Raw genomic sequence first — 17,490 nt, forward strand, 5'->3', positions numbered from 1 at the left:
AGCACGGCCTGGGGGCTCCCGCAATTCCTTAGGCTTGCCGGTCCTGAGCCACCTGTTGGCGAGTTCCTTGCAGGGTTCCCCTCTATGAGGGCCTGCACAGCTGAAGACATCTGTGTGCCTCTGCCTGTCAATCCTCTTCAGGTTCCACTTCATCACCCTGAGCGATTTCAGTTCTTTCTTTTTTTAAAGGATTTTATTTGGGGGTGCCTGGGTGGCTCAGTGGGTTGGACCTCTGCCTTCGGCTCAGGTCATGATCTCAGAGTCCTGGGATGGAGCCCCGCATTGGGCCTTCTGCTCAGCCGGGAGCCTGCTTCCCCTTCTCTCTCTGCCTGCTGCTCTGCCTACTTGTGATCTCTTTCTCTCTCTCTCTCTCAAATAAGTAAATAAAATCTTAAAAAAAAAAAAAAAAAGATTTTATTTGACGGACAGCACAACTAGGCAGAGCAGCAGGCACGAGAGGGAGAAGCAGGTTCCCCACTGAGCAGGGAGCCTCAGGGAGGGCTCCATCCCAGGATCCTAGGATCATGACCTGAGCCAAAGGCAGCTGCTTAACGACTGAGCCACCCAGGCTTCCTGAGATTTCAGTTCTTAAGACCAGCATGGAAGTACCGTGTGACTCTCGTGCTACAGCAAAACTGCCCATCGGCACAGTAGGGAATACCGCTCAGGACTGGTGTGTTAGCAGAAGCATGAAATTTTGCAGTTCCCAGCATAATATGCTCACTTCTTACCTGGTAGCTCATACTTGTCTCCTTGGTGCTGTTATCTAGGTTGATTCTACCCAAGAAGGGGGTTTAGAATGTAGGACGAATGCAACCATATTCCAAACTTGTAGTTTTAAAAAAATTAACCTTTGCCTTCATGGATGGGAACACCCACGTACGTACTGCCTTGCAGGCAATCGAATCCACCCAGGTTACAACTTGTTCCCAATTTGGAACTTGGGGGTTGGGACTTGAGTAGGGAAAAAGAAATGTGTGGGGGTGATAACTTGGGAGTGGAAAAAATTGATGTCAAGGACGTTGAAATGGCATCTGTTTTTACCCAGGCTAATTACATGTGTAATGAATGGCTGATGAACCATTATTAGTTTCAAGCAAATAATCTATAGTTCGCTCTTGGGAAAAGAGCTCCAGTAGTACAGATAACTTCTGTGATGAGCCAATTCTGAGACTGCACACTCTTTATTCCTATAAGTGCACAAATTCTGGGTCTCCATACCCTGAAAATGATTTTAAGGGCAAAATGAGAGATGGGAGAATTTAGGCAAAAAACAAGGGATTATATTATGCATAAACATCCATTCTCCGGGGTTCCTACCATATGTGCCAGGGACAGAAGCATTCTTTCTCTTCCATCACCCATAATCAGTGTTCCCAGCTGGCACTTGGCACCGGTGCCTTTGTCTCAGCACAAGTGCAATAATGGAGCGATCCGTGGGAGGCTGGCTTTGTGGCAGGTGCAATTTTACTCCTAAGGGAAACCATCCACTACCAACTTCAAGTATGCTCCCCTATGATAGGAACTCCATGGCCATGGGAGGGGAATATGGTGGGCCCCTCCTGGGCGGTCCCTGGAACTTAGAACAACCTTTTTCTCCACAGTCTTGCCCTTGGGCCCATTTACCCTGACTCAGTGGTTGCACACAGACTCCTCTCTGGCCTAGTGCTCATTGCTGTTGCCAGCCAGCAGGGGCCCCAAGGGATGGAAACACCCACTCAGCAGTCTGCCAAGCCAGGAGGTCAGCACATGAGCAGACAGTGGTGTTTGCCCTCTAGGCCAAGGTGCACAGACTGCAGACATGTTAGGGGCATTTGCCCCACTCCAGATCAGCCTAGAAACCAGCTTGTCAAACAGATGGCTGCGGGTGATAATAGCGTCCCGGACTGCTCCGTGTGTTCTTTCCAACCTCTTCCCATGTCCCAAATCACACACCCCACTTACTCTGTTACGGGATCTGAGAACACAAAGCTCCCAGAAGTTACAGCTGCCCCAGGTCCTGCCCCCCACCCCTTTCTGGCTTCTTGCAAACTAGCCACTGACTTGAGGGAGCCCCTAGTGTGGTAGCTGGGAAACCCAAGAAAGAATTGAAGGAAGCTCAAAGCCTCTTGAGGACAGTGAATGCTTTATTTAGCCGCAGTCCTTTCTCTCCTGCCCTCTTCTCTAAGCCCGGAGTCGGCAAGGAAATTGTAGGCCACTTGGCATCAGAGCTTCTAACTGACCTTTCCCACTTTCTCTTCCTGAAAGACATTCAGGTGAGGATCCTTTGAGGTGAGGAGAGAGGCCAAAGGGTAAGTCCCTGAGATGACTTGTCCTTCGGGGCTCCTGGGGTCTCTTATCCTTGGGCTGAGATGCCACCAAAGCAGGCCCTTACCTCTTATTTTGTCTGATCTTTAAACGGGAGCCCACACAGGGCCCCCTCACTCAGCCCTGCAGCAGAGCTGGTGTGGGGCCAGTGACAGGTAGTCTCTCACTGCTAGGGGACAAACCTGTAGAGATTTTGGGCTCCTGGGAGGCTATGTGGGGTGACTGCTACCTTGGAAAAGAAAGCATTCCTGTATCTACTACTAGGATTGAATACAATTTATTCCAGTGCTGAGGGACAGAAGGGAATGAGGAGGGGAGCAGTCACTCGCTCCTCATCTGGGCTGTTTCTTGGCAAACCTCAGAATGAGACCATTACAGGGAGGGAGGACTGGGGCCAAAGGAAGAAACTCACTAGCACCATCCACTGGCAAACCTAAAAGGAAGAGGGGCCTGGACTCTGCCCCATTCCTGTTCCCCACCTGTCTCTACCCTTTTCTCTTTCCCTGGCTTTGCCAGAGTCCCTGTCTCCCCAGGCGCCCGCCTCCCCACCCGCCCCTGGAAGGCGGGACTTGGCTGCACCCACGTGTGGCGAAGTTATATGCTCCTAGTCGGCAGAGGAGCTGGGGAGCAGAGCACTGAGCTGAATCAGTTAGAGAAGTGGCACCATGGCTGGCAAGAAAGTCTGCATTGTAGGCTCCGGCAACTGGTAAGTGGCTCTGTCAAGCAGTACTTGGCGGAGGAGGTTCCCCCAAGAACACGGGGCTAGGGGAGAAGCAGGAGGCAGCCCGTGGGTAGGAAGTGCCCTCCAATTTCTGTTCCAGCCTTGCTATCTTCCGTGCCTACTCCCACAAAGCAGATGGTGCCCAAACCTCTCAGGTCCTTGCCCGCCCGGGCAGCTGCACCTGTTTGCTACAGGAAAAGCTGCTTGGGGTTGGGGGTTGGGGAGATCAGAAGGCTGGTCCCCTTCTCTGGCTGTGAAGTGTAGGGTAGACTGAGTCTCCTTTCTACTGCCAAGAACATACTTTACTGGTGCTGGTGGGGGCAGGGGGGTGTCACAAGGAAATGGCAAGTAAATGATCTGGGGGGCCGCTGTGCTGTCCCCTCACTGCCACCCTGTGCCACCGCCTCTGTCACTGCTCCCTCCTCATGCCCCGACTCTTCCACCTTCTGTCCTCCCCCTCCCACCAGGGGCTCAGTTATTGCCAAGATTGTGGGAGGCAATGCAGCCCAGCTGTCACACTTTGACCCACGGGTGACCATGTGGGTGTTTGAGGAAGACATCGGGGGGAGAAAGCTGACAGAGATCATCAACACGCAGCATGAGAATGTCAAGTACCTGCCAGGGCACAAGCTGCCTCCCAACGTGGTGAGCCCCAAAACCCTGCAAGGAAGGGACAGGGAAGTGGAGTAGTGCTTCCTGCTGAGAGGGGCCATTTTAGCTGCTCCTCGGACTTGGGAAGCATCTTGGGCCAGCTGCTCTCGGCACAGGGCACCCCTACGCCCAGCCCCCAAGGAGCTCTCCCAGGACTTTCTGGAACTGAGAACTTGAACCCACCTCTCCACCCCCATACACTTATGGGCTCCCAGGCAGTAAAAGGAGGGGAAGAGGACCAGGAAGTTGGTTTCCATGGCAATCAAAGACTGGGGGTCTGGGTAGTGGCTGCCTCAGGCTCTAGTCCTGTTACTTATTCACTGGGCTATTAGCTGACCTCGAGGCTGCTCCTTGGACTTAAGGTCCCTGGTCAAATCCATATGGCTTGCTCTCAACCTGGAGAGGGAGAGCAGGAAAGACAGGGAGGGCTCTCCCTTCCCACTTGGGGGCCCTAAGAAGCAGGGTGATGAAATCTTACTTGGCCTCTTCCTCCTGCCAAGCCTAGGCCTCCTGTGGCCTCCCTTGCTGTCCCACAGCCAAGGGCTAGAAGAGTACTGAGTGGAGGTTCCCAGGAGTCCTCAAGAGCCCTGGGCAGCTGGAGCGAAAGGGAATGATGGTGAGGGGGAGGGAAGACGGTGTTTCATTCCTCCAGGTTTAGCCCTTCCAGATTCAATCCCCCAACTACCCTTCCTTTCCCCCACCAGCCTCACTCTTTAGCTCCTAGATCTCCTGAATGGGCTTCCACAGGGGCTAGAAGTCTGTGAGGCCCATGAGCACTGGTCACCCCCACAGGTGGCTGTCCCAGATGTGGTCCAGGCTGCAGCAGATGCTGACATCCTCATCTTCGTGGTGCCTCATCAGTTCATCAGCAAGATTTGTGGTCAGCTCAAGGGCCACCTCAAGGCAAACACCATTGGTGTATCTCTTATTAAGGTGCTGGAACAACTTCCTGCAGTTGGGGGTGGGGGTGCAGCTAACTGTTGTGGGGTCAGGGTGGGGGAAGAGAGGAGAAAAGAAAATGGCAGAAGATGGCCAAGAGTTTTTTGGAGAGGGGAGGAGTTATTTTGGGGAGGCTGAGAAATGGGTGCTGGGGGCCTCTGGGAAGGGGAGGCTGGTTGGGGAGTAGTTAAGAGATCGGTTTGGAGGCTGATGTCTTGAGGAGTTTAGGAGGCATACATGGGATGTCTGGGGGTATGAGCAGTGGGCTGGTTTGAGGAATGTGAAAGGGAAGCTAGTTTGGAGCAGTGTCTGGGATGGAAGCTGGTTTGGGGTACTTGGTGAGGGGGTTTATTTAGGGATGTGGAAGGGATACATTGCCTTGGAGAGGGAGGGTGATTGAAGGTGTGTAGAAGGGGAATTTTCGAATGGATTCGTTTCCATGTGCAATCTACCGTCCTCACAGCAAGCTTTGGCTGAGTTGGAATGGGACAGGGCTTTTGGGGAGGGACACTGATGGACAGTGGTTTTGGAAGGGCAGGATTTCTGTGTGGGAATCCCTCAGTTGGGAATAAAGGGCACCTGGCCTGAGCTCCATCCTGTGCCCAGGGGGTAGACGAGGGCCCTCAAGGGCTGAAGCTCATCTCTGAAGTGATTGGGGAGCACCTTGGCATCCCCATGAGCGTGCTGATGGGGGCCAACATTGCCAGCGAGGTGGCTGATGAGAAGTTCTGTGAGACAACCATCGGTGAGAGCCCTATCATCACCTACATTCACAGCACAGCCTGTTACGTCCCCTCTCTGTACTCCCTTCACCCCCACTGAGCCATCTTCTCCCCATTAATCAGGCAAAGGAAGGAGACCCAAGCATCAGAGGTGAGGGAGGACTGGGACATCCCCAGGGAAAGGGTTGCAGGTCCTGCTTAGTGCAGGCGTGGGAAGAAGAGTCAAGAATCCCCTTTGAGGGGCGCCTGGGTGGCTCAGTGGTTAAGCCGCTGCCTTCAGCTCAGGTCATGATCTCAGGGTCCTGGGATCGAGTCCCGCATCGGGCTCTCTGCTCAGCAGGGAGCCTGCTTCCTCCTCTCTCTCTCTCTCTCTGCCTGCCTCTCTGCCTACTTGTGATTTCTCTCTGTCAAATAAATAAAAAAAAAAAAGAATCCCCTTTGAAAGCCTTGCCCCCTTCCCACTTCAGGCTGCAAGGACCGGACCCAAGGACAGCTTCTGAAAATGTTGATGCAGACTCCGAATTTCCGCATCACAGTGGTGCAGGAGGTGGATACGGTAGAGATCTGTGGGGCGTTAAAGGTGAGAGGTGCACAGAGGCAGCTAGGGGATGGGGAGAAGGCCCTGAAGGAGGGCCTGGCTTAGCTCTACAATGTTGCTGGGACTCCAGGCTCTCACTCTTGGGTAATAGCTCCTCTTCCCCACCAAGTCCCCCCAACACAGGAAGAACTGTAGCAGCAAGGTCAGGGTCATTCCGGCCTGTCAGTTATTCACCATCAAACATTGGGCCACCTCCTTCCTTTCTTCCTGTAGCTCCTTGGGGGGCATCCCTATCCCTGCCTCCAGTGGGTGGTCCTGGGGTAAGAGATGTCCTGGGGAAGGACCCCGGCTCATGGGACATAAGACATCCAGGACACCCAGGTAGACTGATGGCCAGAACTCTGGATCTTGGATAGAGCGGAAGACATCAGGGATATGAAACAGAATAATCATGGAGAGGAGGGTCAGCTGGACAGGAGACTGGTTTTCAGCTCAAGTTCTCAAGGTTTGGGGTATGGGGCAGCATTGGAGAGGCAGGAAACACAGAGCCAGGGTTACAGGAAGTAGGAAAATCAAGAGGTAGAAACAGCTGGGGAGGGACGCCTGGGTGGCTCAGTTGGTTGGGCAGCTGCCTTCGGCTCAGGTCATGATCCCAGTGTCCTGGGATCGAGTCCCACATTGGGCTCCTTGCTCCGCAGGGAGCCTGCTTCTCCCTCTGACTCTGCCTTCCACTCTGTCTGCCTGTGCTCACTCTCGCTCGCGCTCTCTCTCTGACAAATAAATAAATAAAATCTTAAAAAAAAAAAAAAGAAGCAGCTGGGGAGTCCAGGCACACTATACTTCACTTATTCAGTGGCGTGTCCTGGCTGATGGAAGAAGCATGAGGCAGGTGCCAAGGGGCCTGCTGGGAGGGACCCTTTCTCACCTGTGACCTCCCCTCTCCAAAGAATGTAGTGGCCGTGGGCGCCGGCTTCTGTGATGGGCTGGGCTTTGGTGACAACACCAAGGCTGCGGTGATCCGACTGGGGCTCATGGAGATGATCGCCTTTGCCAAGCTCTTCTGCAGTGGCCCTGTGTCCTGTGCCACCTTCTTGGAGAGCTGTGGTATTGCTGACCTCATCACTACCTGCTATGGAGGGCGGAACCGAAAGGTGGCGGAAGCCTTCGCCCGCACAGGAAAGGTGGGACCCTGGGAGAATGGGGAATGGAGGGTGGCCTGACGGGTTCCAAGTGGAGGGGTTTAGCTTGAGGCATCTCTCAAGCACAAACATTAAGACTGTTGTGAATATTCTGAGCCTTTCTTTCCTCCAAGACCCCAACTCCCATCTGAGCCCCAGACTCTCCACCTCACACACAACCCTCCTCTCCCATTTCCATCTACCCATCCTATTTTCTTCACAGCCCATTGAGCAGCTGGAGAAGGAGATGCTGAATGGGCAGAAGCTGCAGGGGCCCCCGACAGCCCGGGAGCTACACAGCATCCTCCAGCACAAGGGCCTGGTGGACAAGTAGGTGTCTGCCCCAGCCACACTGGGGAAGGGGACCACAGCCAGAAGTGCTCTCACATTCATCTTCCTGACCCCTCCTCCATCTGTAAAGCGGGTGGAGAGGGAAACTTAGGTTTACAAAGGGACTAGAGCTTGGAGAGAGTCTGGTCTGTTCACTGTCCACTAGCTAGTTCATAGGCTTTGAACTGCTTCCAGGCTGGTGTTCTTTAACCACATTGCTTGGACCCCTCCATGCAGCCTCACTTCCTGCCCTTTTCTCCTGTCCTCTGCTATGGGGACTTGGTTCTGGGGTAGTAGGTATAAACTCAACTGACTGCCCCACTTCTCTATCCCTCAGCCCCAGTCTAAGCCACTCCCTGGAGGCCAACCCTTCTGTACCCTGAATCCTATCCTGGGTGCTGAAGTGTGAGAAGGACAGTCTCTGAGTCAAGGTGCTCCTTTTCAGGGAGCACAAAGACAGTGGGAGTGATGGGCTGATCAGAGCAGAGCTCCGTTGGTCTGAGAAAGAATCCTAGAATAAGAATATGAATTAGGTTCAGAAGATCAGCTCACGGCTGGTCCGGGGCATGCCTCCAGATTAAGCAAGCAGCCTGTGCAAGAGGATGGGAGGAAGGAAACACATTTATTGAGCTCCTTCACATTAATAAATAATCCCTTCTTCACTACTCTGTTATATGGATCCCATTTTACAGTTGATGATACTGAGGCTTAGTAGAGAGGTTAAGTGGCTTGCCCTACTAGAACAAATAATTCATGCCACGGAATCATACAGGCAAGTTCAATATGGAACAGGGCAATCAAAAACCTACCCTAAACCCAGGACTAGGAAGTTGGAATTCTTAGCAGTTGGAAATTGAGACCAGAGTCTGCCTGAGCTCAAAGGTGGGAGAGTAGAGGAGTGGAGGGCTAGGAGGTGGATGGGGAGTGGGTGGGGGTAGGTGGGGTAGGGGTATGCCAGAAGGCTGAGCTGGGTCTTTCCTTCCCTATTCTAGGTTTCCTCTGTTCATGGCTGTGTACAGGATATGCTATGAGAGGCAGCCAGTGGGCGAATTCATCCATTGCTTGCAGAATCATCCAGAACATTTGTGAGCAGAGCTGGGGCCCAGGCCAGGCACCTTCTTTGCCCCAGTGGAGACAGTCAACAGCTTGGGGTACCTGGCCACCAGGATTTCTGGGACGCTCCATGGAGCAGCCTCTTCTGGAGGACAGGAGGCTGTGCGGCCCAACTATCTACCTGGGGATCCTGAACCATCAAGCAGCCTACAGTCTCTTGCCACCACCTCTCACCAGAAATGGAGTTGCCTTGTCCCTCTCCAGATGTGGGGCTTTCTCCTTGTCTTCTGGGAGGGGGAGTCTCCAGCCCCAGTGCTGCCTGCTTTTTTGGGTGTGTGTGTTGGGGAGAGGATGAAGGGAGAAGGAGGCAAGGGCTACCCACTGCTGCCTCACACAGACCAGGAGTCCCGGCCCCAAGCCCAGTTAAGTGGCTAAAGAAGTACCTCAGCTACAAGAGGAATGAGGCCAGGGCTGCCAAGGAAGGGTCTGGGCTTTTGAGCTGACACAGGCCTCAGGGACCCCATTGCTCTGACCTCTGCCAGGCCCCACACAGCATCAATGGATCTCAGTGTTTGTTAACAAAATACAAAGCTCTCTGCCCCCTTCTAGCTTCTCCTAGCAACATCTGCGTCCTCAGAAACCTCTGGTCATCCCTCCCCATCCCTCCCCCACCCAACCCCAAGGCTGCCCTGGCACCAGAGTTGCGGCCATGCTGGCGTCTCTGGCCCTAGGACTTGTCATTCTCCCCAGGGACTTCCTAGTTCTTGCCAGTTCCTCTCCACCATGCATGACCTTTCCAAGACGACTCTTGCGCGCTCCAGGCCAGCACCATCCACAGAGCAGGAACCTAATCTGCTGACAGCAACACCTTTTCAGAGCAGGCTCAGATCACTCTGCTTCCCCGTGACCTTTGTATTTGCCCCACCTCCCTTCTCTGAAGCTCTAGCTGGGGGAGGTGTCAGTTGGGTCCCTCCTGCTTCTTCTCAAGGACCTCCCTGGCTTCAGCCCTTTCTTCTTCCCAGAACCTGTGCCTATTTCTCAGCTGCTCCCAGAGCAGCCAGGGCAGCTAACCAGCACCTGCATCAGGGGCCAGGGGCCAGAGAGTGGCCCAAAGCCTGCTCATGGATTGTGAGCAGGGAGGGGTAAGCAAGGCCAGCTCTCTGTTGTCACCTGAAGGCTTTCTCATGAGGTACTGACTCCATCAGCACCTCAGGAGCTGGGAAACTCAAGGAGGAAAAAATTAAAACCACCCTACCCACTGTGGTGAGGGAAGAACAGGAAGGGGAGGAGGGAATATGCTTTGAACTGGCCTTATTCCAGGATGGGTTGGCAGCCAGGGAATGTCACAGGTCAGCAGCCTGGGCCCCTGGCTACAAATAGGCCCTGGGGGCCTGCCAGGCTCCAGCCATGTTCAGCAGATCTCAGCTTCCTATGGGGCAGCACCTGGTACACTGTGGCTCTGGCCAGCATTATGTTAACCCTTTCTTACTCCCTGCCAGATCAGGGAGGCAGGCTCCCCTCCTCAGCCCTAGTCCTTGAGGATTCACTGTCTTACCAGTGAAGGGCAGAGCTGCCTGAAACAGGCTTCGAGACCGAAGGCCACAGCCACCCCAGATTTGGCTGGGCCCAGGTTGGGGCTCTGACTGAATCCAGAGCTGCCTCCCCAAGAAGGTCAAAGTGAGGGCTAAGAGACAGCTCTTTTCTTTCGGCTGCTGCTGTAACCTTGTTAGAGAGTCCCACACCTTTGCCTACTTTTGTTCACGCCACAGTTAACAATCTAAGGCCTTCCCATCAAGCCTACTACTTGTCTACTAAATAAATCGTGGTTTTTCCAGAAAGGAGTTGGGAAAGGGCGCTTCAGTGCGTGCGGGCAGCGCGAGTGCCGTGGTGTATCGCTGCGTCTTATGTTTCCATTCGCGGCACAGGGAAAAATGAAGACAAGAAGGACATGTCCCCTCGATAATCCCAGCCACTCCGGGCCCCTGGCAGGCAGGGGTGCCCACACAGTCCCTCTCCCCGCTAGGGGTCCCCTAATCCCGGCGGGTCCCTGCAAGCGGGGAGATCACAATAAGGTCCAGAAGCGCTCCAGATGCGTCCCTCGTACCCACTCGGGCGCCGTGACCAAACCTGCCGCCTTCTTGGCCAGCCAGGCCTCGTGGTGCCAGGCCTCGCGGTGCCGGGCGGGTCTGTCCCACGCGGAAGAGGGCAGGTGCAGGCTCTAGGGGGCGCGCGGCCCACCTCCGAGGGCTGACCCCGAGAGAATCCACCCAGCTCCCGGAGGCGTCACCGCGCCCAGGCTGGGGATTGGCTGACTCCGAGTCGGAAAGCTAGACGGTCTTTTCTGTGGTGATTGTGTATCCTACAAGTTCCGGGGCTGGAGCTGGAGTCACCAAAGACCGGCAGTCCATGGAGAAAGACTACAATCCCCAGAATTCAACAGTCCTCTCCAAGAGGAAGACTGGTCTGAGGATGCGTAGTAAGGGTGACTGGCCTGGAAGCGCAAAGGCGGCAACGCGCAGAGCTGCGGCGTGCGCCGGCTCTGTTCTCTGTGGGCGGATTTGCGTGGGTCCGGGCGCGTGCTGACGTCTCTTGCGTCCGGAGGCGAGTCCCTAGAGGGTAAGTGAGACGGGTGGGAGGCAGAACGGGTGGCTTCCTGCACTAATAGCCCCCCCAGGAACGGGCCGGTACCCTCGCGTACGTGTCCAGGCGTGCTGCGTCCGGCTGCTCCAGGAAATTGGCAGACTGCCGCGGCCAGACGCTGCCGGCCTTGGCTGAGGCCGCGGCTGGACGCCAGGAAGCAGCAGCACCTAGCACCCAGGTACGCCGTTGCGAGAGCCCCGTAGGGGCTGCTCGTCCGCTGAGGCGCCTCGTTTTGGGCCGGCCTTGGTTTACCCATTGTCCCGTGCCCCGGCCTTCAGTGCCCTTGAGATCACCGCGTTCCCCGCCCCCCTCACCGCGAGCCGGCGTCCAGCACCGCTTCCAGCCCAACAGACCCCCGACAGCCGTAGGTTCCTGTCAGACTTTTCCTCCCACCCGGGGTCTTGGCCCTCCATGCTCCAACTTAAGTAGCTCTGGCCCTTGCCTAACAGTCAGCTGCACCTTGGTGTGCGGCTCTCCCGGGCACCCGGTGTTGCCGCGTTCAGCTCCCGGAATGCTCTCCCCTTCTCTCTTCCCTACTGGTATGCATCCTGTCTTCCATATTAAAGGACGGAGCCACCCCCCGTCCCCAGCTTGCTGCTGACTTCCACCTTCCAACTTTTCTTTGAGCTCTCACCTCGTTTCTCGTCTGGTCACCGCCCATCTTTTACGTTAAATAACTGGATTTGGGGTCTGTGGCTTTACCCCATCAGACATTAGCTACTTTGAGACTGAAGCCTTTTTTCCCTCTGTGACTTTCATAGCAGGAGTAAAAAGGTAGACAGATAAATGAGTAAATCTAAGCGGAGATGGTTGGAACACATTTGAGGATGTGATTTCCAGGGGCGCCTGGGTGGCTCAGTCGGCTGAATATCTGCTTTTGGTCCAGGTCATGACCTTCAGGTCCTGGGATTGGGTACCCAGTTGGGCTCCCTGTGAAGCGGGGAGTCTGCTTCTCCTCCGCCTCTCCCCCTGCTTGTGCTTTCTCTCTGTGTCTCCGTGTCTCAAATAAAATCTTTAAAAAAAAAAAAAATGAAATGATTTCCAGAGGCTAACCCCCGAGCCTCGAGGTACCGCCATGTTTCGGGGGGGGGGGGGCAAAAAAGAACTTTGCAGATTGCACTCCTATGGAATTTTCTATACTGTACTTGCAGTTTTTCCTGTTTTTTTTTTTTTTTTTTTTTGAAACCTTCAGGTTAACCTCATCACTCCATAACAGACCCAGCATTGAGCACTTTTGTTTTTTTTTAAGAAAATTGATGTTGCTCAGGTGAGAATGTTCTGCTAACCTCAAAAGTTTCATTTCCAAGGTAAATACTTCTACCTGGGGTTCTAATTTCACCTTTACCAGGCCGTTCTGGATCTTGTTCCATCCTACCCACCTCTTCTTTTATCCTCTGTTTAGCCACCAGCTTCTTCTTCTCTAAAGCATATTCAGATCTTCCTTATCAATAAGGAGGGTATACTAGAATTTCCTTGGTCTTGTTGCCTTCTCAGGCTGCTGCCTATCACTTCTATTCCCTTAACCAGAAAAATCACAAGAATTCTTATCTATGAGGTGAAGGGGTTATCCTTCTAATAATCTATTTCTCTCTGTCTCTGGAAAATACCTAAGTGCATGAACTTGGGGAACGGTGGCAGAGTTTGTGGGCCTGCTGGAGTTAGAATCTGTGCTTTGTTGGGGTGCCTGGCAGGCTCAGTCGGTAGAGCATGCAACTCTTGATCTTGGGTGCTGAGTTCGAGCCACACCTTGGGTGTGGAGCCTACTTTAAAGAGTAAAAAAAGAATGTGTGCATTTACTTAATGCCTGTTCCAGTCTAGTGTGCTAAGTTGACTTCTACCTTAGTAATGTTTACCTGTGATCTAGTCACCTGTTGCCATCCAATGATCCCATTTGAGTGTTCTCGGAACTTTTTTTTTTTTTTTAAAGATTTTATTTATTTATTTGTCAGAGAGAGAGAGAGAGCAAGAGCGAGCACAGGCAGAGAGGCAGGCAGAGTCAGAGGGAGAAGCAGGCTCCCTGCGGAGCAAGGAGCCCGATGTGGGACTCGATCCCAGGACGCTGGGATCATGACCTGAGCCGAAGGCAGCTGCTTAACCAACTGAGCCACCCAGGAGTCCCTGTTCTCGGAACTTAACTTGCAGTAATGGTACCCAGTTTTCCTTCGGGCTCAACAGGTGGGAAGGTTATAGCACACCACCATCAGTGGCAGTGACTTGATACAGCAGTGATTTTCAACCAGGAAGGGAGATGTAATTGAATAAAAAAGCCCCCCAGATGTTTCTGGAATTTCCCATCTGCTCTCTTTCACTATTTTCCTTCAGATTTGCCTTTCCTTGTCTTCTCTCTCCAGTCTTATCCTCTGCTTTAGTGTTACTTGTTACCTCCTTTTGTATCTGTAGCCTAGGCTCTCTTCCAGCATCTGTCCAGATGTGCATATCCATCTGCCTGAGAGACATCATCATATGAGTGTTGGATTGAGCGTCTTAATTTTAACATGTCCAAAACCCAGCTCACGGTCTTCTTTTCTGCCACTCACTGCCACTGCTACCCCCATACACACAGTGACACACACCTGTTTCTTACTCCTATTAACAGTATCCCAATCCACAGTTTCTTGGTTTGCTACCTTGGAGATACTTTCAGCCATGTCCTAATCCATTTCGTTAATAAATCTTGTTCTACTTCCAGAATAACTGCTGCATCTGTCCTCTCCTTTTCTACTGCCCTGCCTTACTTAGTTCAGGGCCTGTGGAGAGTTTTGGTTAATGCGAAAATAGAAATCTCTCATTGGATTAGAATAGAGATGAAAGTGAAGTTCTAGACCCCAAAATTCTATCTGTTAGTAGGTCATTTGTCACTCTCCTAGCCAAGGTATACCATCCTTTCACTTTGTTAGCTGGTGAATGCTTCCAGCCTCCTTCCTCCAGCCTCTTGAGGAAGTGGTCCTATACCTAGTTAGTATCTAGCCAGGGGGGGATAGGTGGAGAAGGAATAAGTGAGGAAGATGCTGAAGGTTGCAGGTCTCTTTGCTGGGGGCGTGTTTACCACCTTAGTGTCCTGCTCTGTGTGTGTGTGTTTTCTTCACCGTCCTAGAGTTTGGGTCCTTTCAAACCTCAGATAACCCAAACACAACTCTTACTCAACCTGTGTCATTTGGTTTTCTTCCTCTGACCTCATTTACTGTCACTTTGTATAGTCCTTGGGGATTATAATTCAAGGAAGCTATCCCTCAGCTCAACTTGGGTTCCATTCTCAAGGACTGCCTCAAAGGCAGTGTGTAGCGAGTAGGACTCACTCTGAGAAGCACTTAAGTGTCTCACCCTACTCTCAACCCCTTAAACCAGCTAATTCTGAGCTTTTCTTCTTCAAATTCTTGACTTTTAAGAAACCTATTCTCACTAATTTCAGTCAGTCTTTTAATGTCAATTCCCTCAACAGTGAGGAGACTAAGAACACATTCATAGTTACAAATTGAAGAGTATTTTGTTCAGATTGCAAGAGTCCCGTGCTAAACTTTATCTTATTCCCTAGTTCAGAATATCCAGGGAACAGTTAAATGAGAAGTAATTTACCTTTTGCAAACAGTTTGCTAGGGGCTCAGTAAGTTTTGGTATTATGTTTGGAACTTAGAATTAATGCCATAGAAGTTTAAGTATAACTGATAAAAATGTACTGTTGACATTATTTCAGGTATGTTAGGACTTACACAGATGCTTGAGGGCTAACATGGGAACTTAGCCACCATGAACAAGACTGTTTTCATGGGAAAACAAATTGGTTACTTGTAGAAGGTTCCCATTTGATCCTCCCAGAGAGAGTAATTCACTGCTGATGTTTAATCCCTGACTACTCCCATTAATTCTCTACTAGCCAGAAAAACTGACGCGTGCTTATAGTCATATGTCAGTTAAGGACATTTCTGGGTGGCTCATACCAGTCCTTTACCTCCACAAACAAAAGAGGGCCAGATTTTACCTGTAATGTCATTCAGATGCACCTATTTCCAGCACTGTCTGTATCTCATATGCAGACTTTATCTGTCTTTCTGAATCTTTTTTTTTTTTTTTAAGATTTTGTTTGTTTATTTGACAGAGAGAGAGCCAGAGAGCACAAGCAGAGGGGAATGGCAGAGGGAGAGGGAGAAGCAGACTCCCCGCCCTGAGCAGGGATCCCGATGCAGCACTCGATGCCAGGACCCTGGGATCACAACCTGAGTGGAAAGCTGAAAGACGTTTAACTGACTGAGCTGCCCAGGCGCCCCTGTCTTTCTGAATCTTAAGTGTTCCTGAACACTGTGTATGTGGAGGGACCCTTCAGAGTAGAGTACAGACAGACTGAGCAGGTGCAAAAGGTGGGGAGTGGCCTTACAAAGAGAAGGGTCTGGGCAGATGAGGCCTTACTCTTGGGTCTAAATCCAGTCTGTCTTTGTAGGGGACAACATGCCAACTGCCAAGCAGCTAGCTGACATTGGCTACAAGACCTTCTCTGCCTCCATGATGCTTCTCACTGTGTACGGGGGCTACCTCTGCAGTGCCCGAGCCTACCGCTATTTCCAGCTGCGCAGCACCCGGCGCCAGGCTGCGGAAGAACAGAAGACCTCAGGAGCCTTGTAGAACCGGGGGTTTTCCTCCTTGAGCAGAGAGGCCTAAGGCATGCTGTGGAATGATCTCATCTGCAATCCTTTCCAAGTCAAGAGAACTAGGGCCTTAATGGTTTTCAAATCCTGCTGAGAAAAAGTGCCCCTGTTTTCTCTGGCACTGCTGGTTCGGGGAGGCAGTGGAATCATGACAGGAATGGGAGGATCAAGCACACCTACAGACATTAAATATCTTGTTAGTCTGTGTCTTGGTATTTTTGTTTACTTAAATAGGGTACGGAAGGCCGAGGTGGGACCTTGACTACCAGTTTTCTAGTCACAAACTGGATTTCCATATTTTGAGCCCTTGGCCCCTGTGAAGTGGGGGTATGCAGTTTTAGGAGTTGTGGTGTCAGCTCATGATCTCAGACAAAAGACTGTTCCAGCATCTGTACACATCCCCTGAAAAGACTAAAGACCATAGCTCTTCTTGGTCAGTGACTGTTCCTAGACCAATTACTGTGTCCAGGTAAAGGTACTCCGGACAGCTCGTGGCCACACGTGTGCCTCTCAGTTAAGGAAGGCAGAAGCCCTTGTGTAACAGCCCTATCAAAATTGCCGGGAGTGGAGGAGGCATAGTTCCCAAAGGGAAGGGTTGTTGGGCAGCCTGTAGTAATGCAGTCCAGCTCCTCAGGCTCAGTGGGCGTCGTATTAGCATAGGATTGATTTCTCCCTGTGCCAGTGCACAGAAGTCTACCTGCAGTCTTTTTGCAGGGTTGTGTAGAGGATTTAAAAGAAAACACGGTGCATTCAAGGTAAAACCCAACTAAGAGGACAGCTGTTCTTGCCACGCTTCCATTGTGAGCCTTGAGGCTTGCTAGTTGACTTCATTCTCATTTTTGATAATCGTCAGAGATAACAATCCCCTTGGATATTTGTTATCTCTCACGCTTTCACTCCTAAACCTTTCACGTGAAAGTCCTCTACTGTGATTAGAAACACTCAGCTTTCCTGTGCCACCAGGCCTTGTACTCCCATCCTCTCTTGGTGTGTTAACCAAGAATTCCACTGCCTCTCCTTTCTCACGTAACGCAGAAAGTAGGTAGGGTCGCCATTCTCCCAGCTCGCCTGTGCACTTCCAAAAAGTGTAACACCAGGTTTTTTTCCCCCTCCTTTCCTCTGCCTCTCCCCTCCCCTCTCCTTTTCTTTAACATCATTCCATTTCAAGATGCTCTCTTGCATTCTCATTTCCTGCTCTAGAGCTTACAGACTTCAGGTCTTTTGATTCCTTCTATTTTCTTCCAGTCTGTCAGCCCTTTCTTTTTTTTTTTTTTTTTAAAGATTTTAATAATTTATTTGAGAGACATAGATCACCAGTAGGCAGAGAGCAGGCAGAGAGAGAAGTGGAAGCAGGCTCCCCGCTGAGCAGAGATCCCAATGTGGGGCTTGATCCCAGGACCCTGGGATCATGACCTGAGCCGAAAGCAGAGGCTTTAACCCACTGAGCCACCCAGGCGCCCCAAGCCCTTTCTTGATTTCCTGTCCAGCCTGTGCCCATAGCAGAGCCCTCAAACAGCTCCACTGCAATCTTTGCCTCCTCCCTCATTACCCTTTTCCATCCCAGGCCTTGCTCCATTTGTTGTCTTTAATTCATACTCTTCTTTCTTCTCAGTATACAAACTTGCTTAAGGCCCCCCACCTCCTATCTAAACAGACTTCTCAAGGTTATTTAAGAAGTCTACGTGATGCTCCTTCCACGGACTTGAAATTCCTTCCACCTCCTCCATTGTGTTGAAACTCCTGGTTAGCATGGTCTCTCGTGTCACACCCACTG

General features: G+C 51.8%; 2 protein-coding genes across 12 annotated transcripts; both read left to right on the top strand.

Moving 5' to 3' along the window:
* The first annotated feature begins 2,546 nt into the window (after nucleotides 1-2,546).
* On the top strand, nucleotides 2,547-10,277 carry GPD1 (glycerol-3-phosphate dehydrogenase 1). Its single transcript, XM_059403078.1, has 8 exons — nucleotides 2,547-3,013; nucleotides 3,496-3,673; nucleotides 4,472-4,612; nucleotides 5,225-5,363; nucleotides 5,808-5,920; nucleotides 6,826-7,059; nucleotides 7,280-7,386; nucleotides 8,379-10,277. The coding sequence occupies exons 1-8, from the start codon at nucleotides 2,973-2,975 to the stop codon at nucleotides 8,473-8,475; spliced, it is 1,050 nt and encodes a 349-aa protein (XP_059259061.1). The 5' UTR covers nucleotides 2,547-2,972; the 3' UTR covers nucleotides 8,476-10,277.
* A 508-nt stretch (nucleotides 10,278-10,785) lies between these two features.
* On the top strand, nucleotides 10,786-15,923 carry LOC132019667 (cytochrome c oxidase assembly protein COX14). Of its 11 annotated transcripts, none has more exons than XM_059403085.1 (4): nucleotides 11,062-11,257; nucleotides 12,272-12,386; nucleotides 15,173-15,431; nucleotides 15,512-15,923. In XM_059403085.1, the coding sequence occupies exon 4, from the start codon at nucleotides 15,520-15,522 to the stop codon at nucleotides 15,691-15,693; it is 174 nt and encodes a 57-aa protein (XP_059259068.1). In that variant the 5' UTR covers nucleotides 11,062-11,257; nucleotides 12,272-12,386; nucleotides 15,173-15,431; nucleotides 15,512-15,519; the 3' UTR covers nucleotides 15,694-15,923. The 11 variants fall into 11 exon arrangements, with proteins under 11 accessions (XP_059259072.1, XP_059259073.1, XP_059259065.1 ...); XM_059403088.1 differs by having other exon boundaries at nucleotides 12,272-12,346; XM_059403089.1 differs by lacking the exons at nucleotides 11,062-11,257; nucleotides 15,173-15,431 and adding an exon at nucleotides 10,786-11,055.
* The last annotated feature ends 1,567 nt before the right edge of the window (nucleotides 15,924-17,490 follow it).

This window comes from Mustela nigripes, chromosome 6, assembly GCF_022355385.1.
Source record: "Mustela nigripes isolate SB6536 chromosome 6, MUSNIG.SB6536, whole genome shotgun sequence".
Taxonomy (NCBI): domain Eukaryota; kingdom Metazoa; phylum Chordata; class Mammalia; order Carnivora; family Mustelidae; genus Mustela; species Mustela nigripes.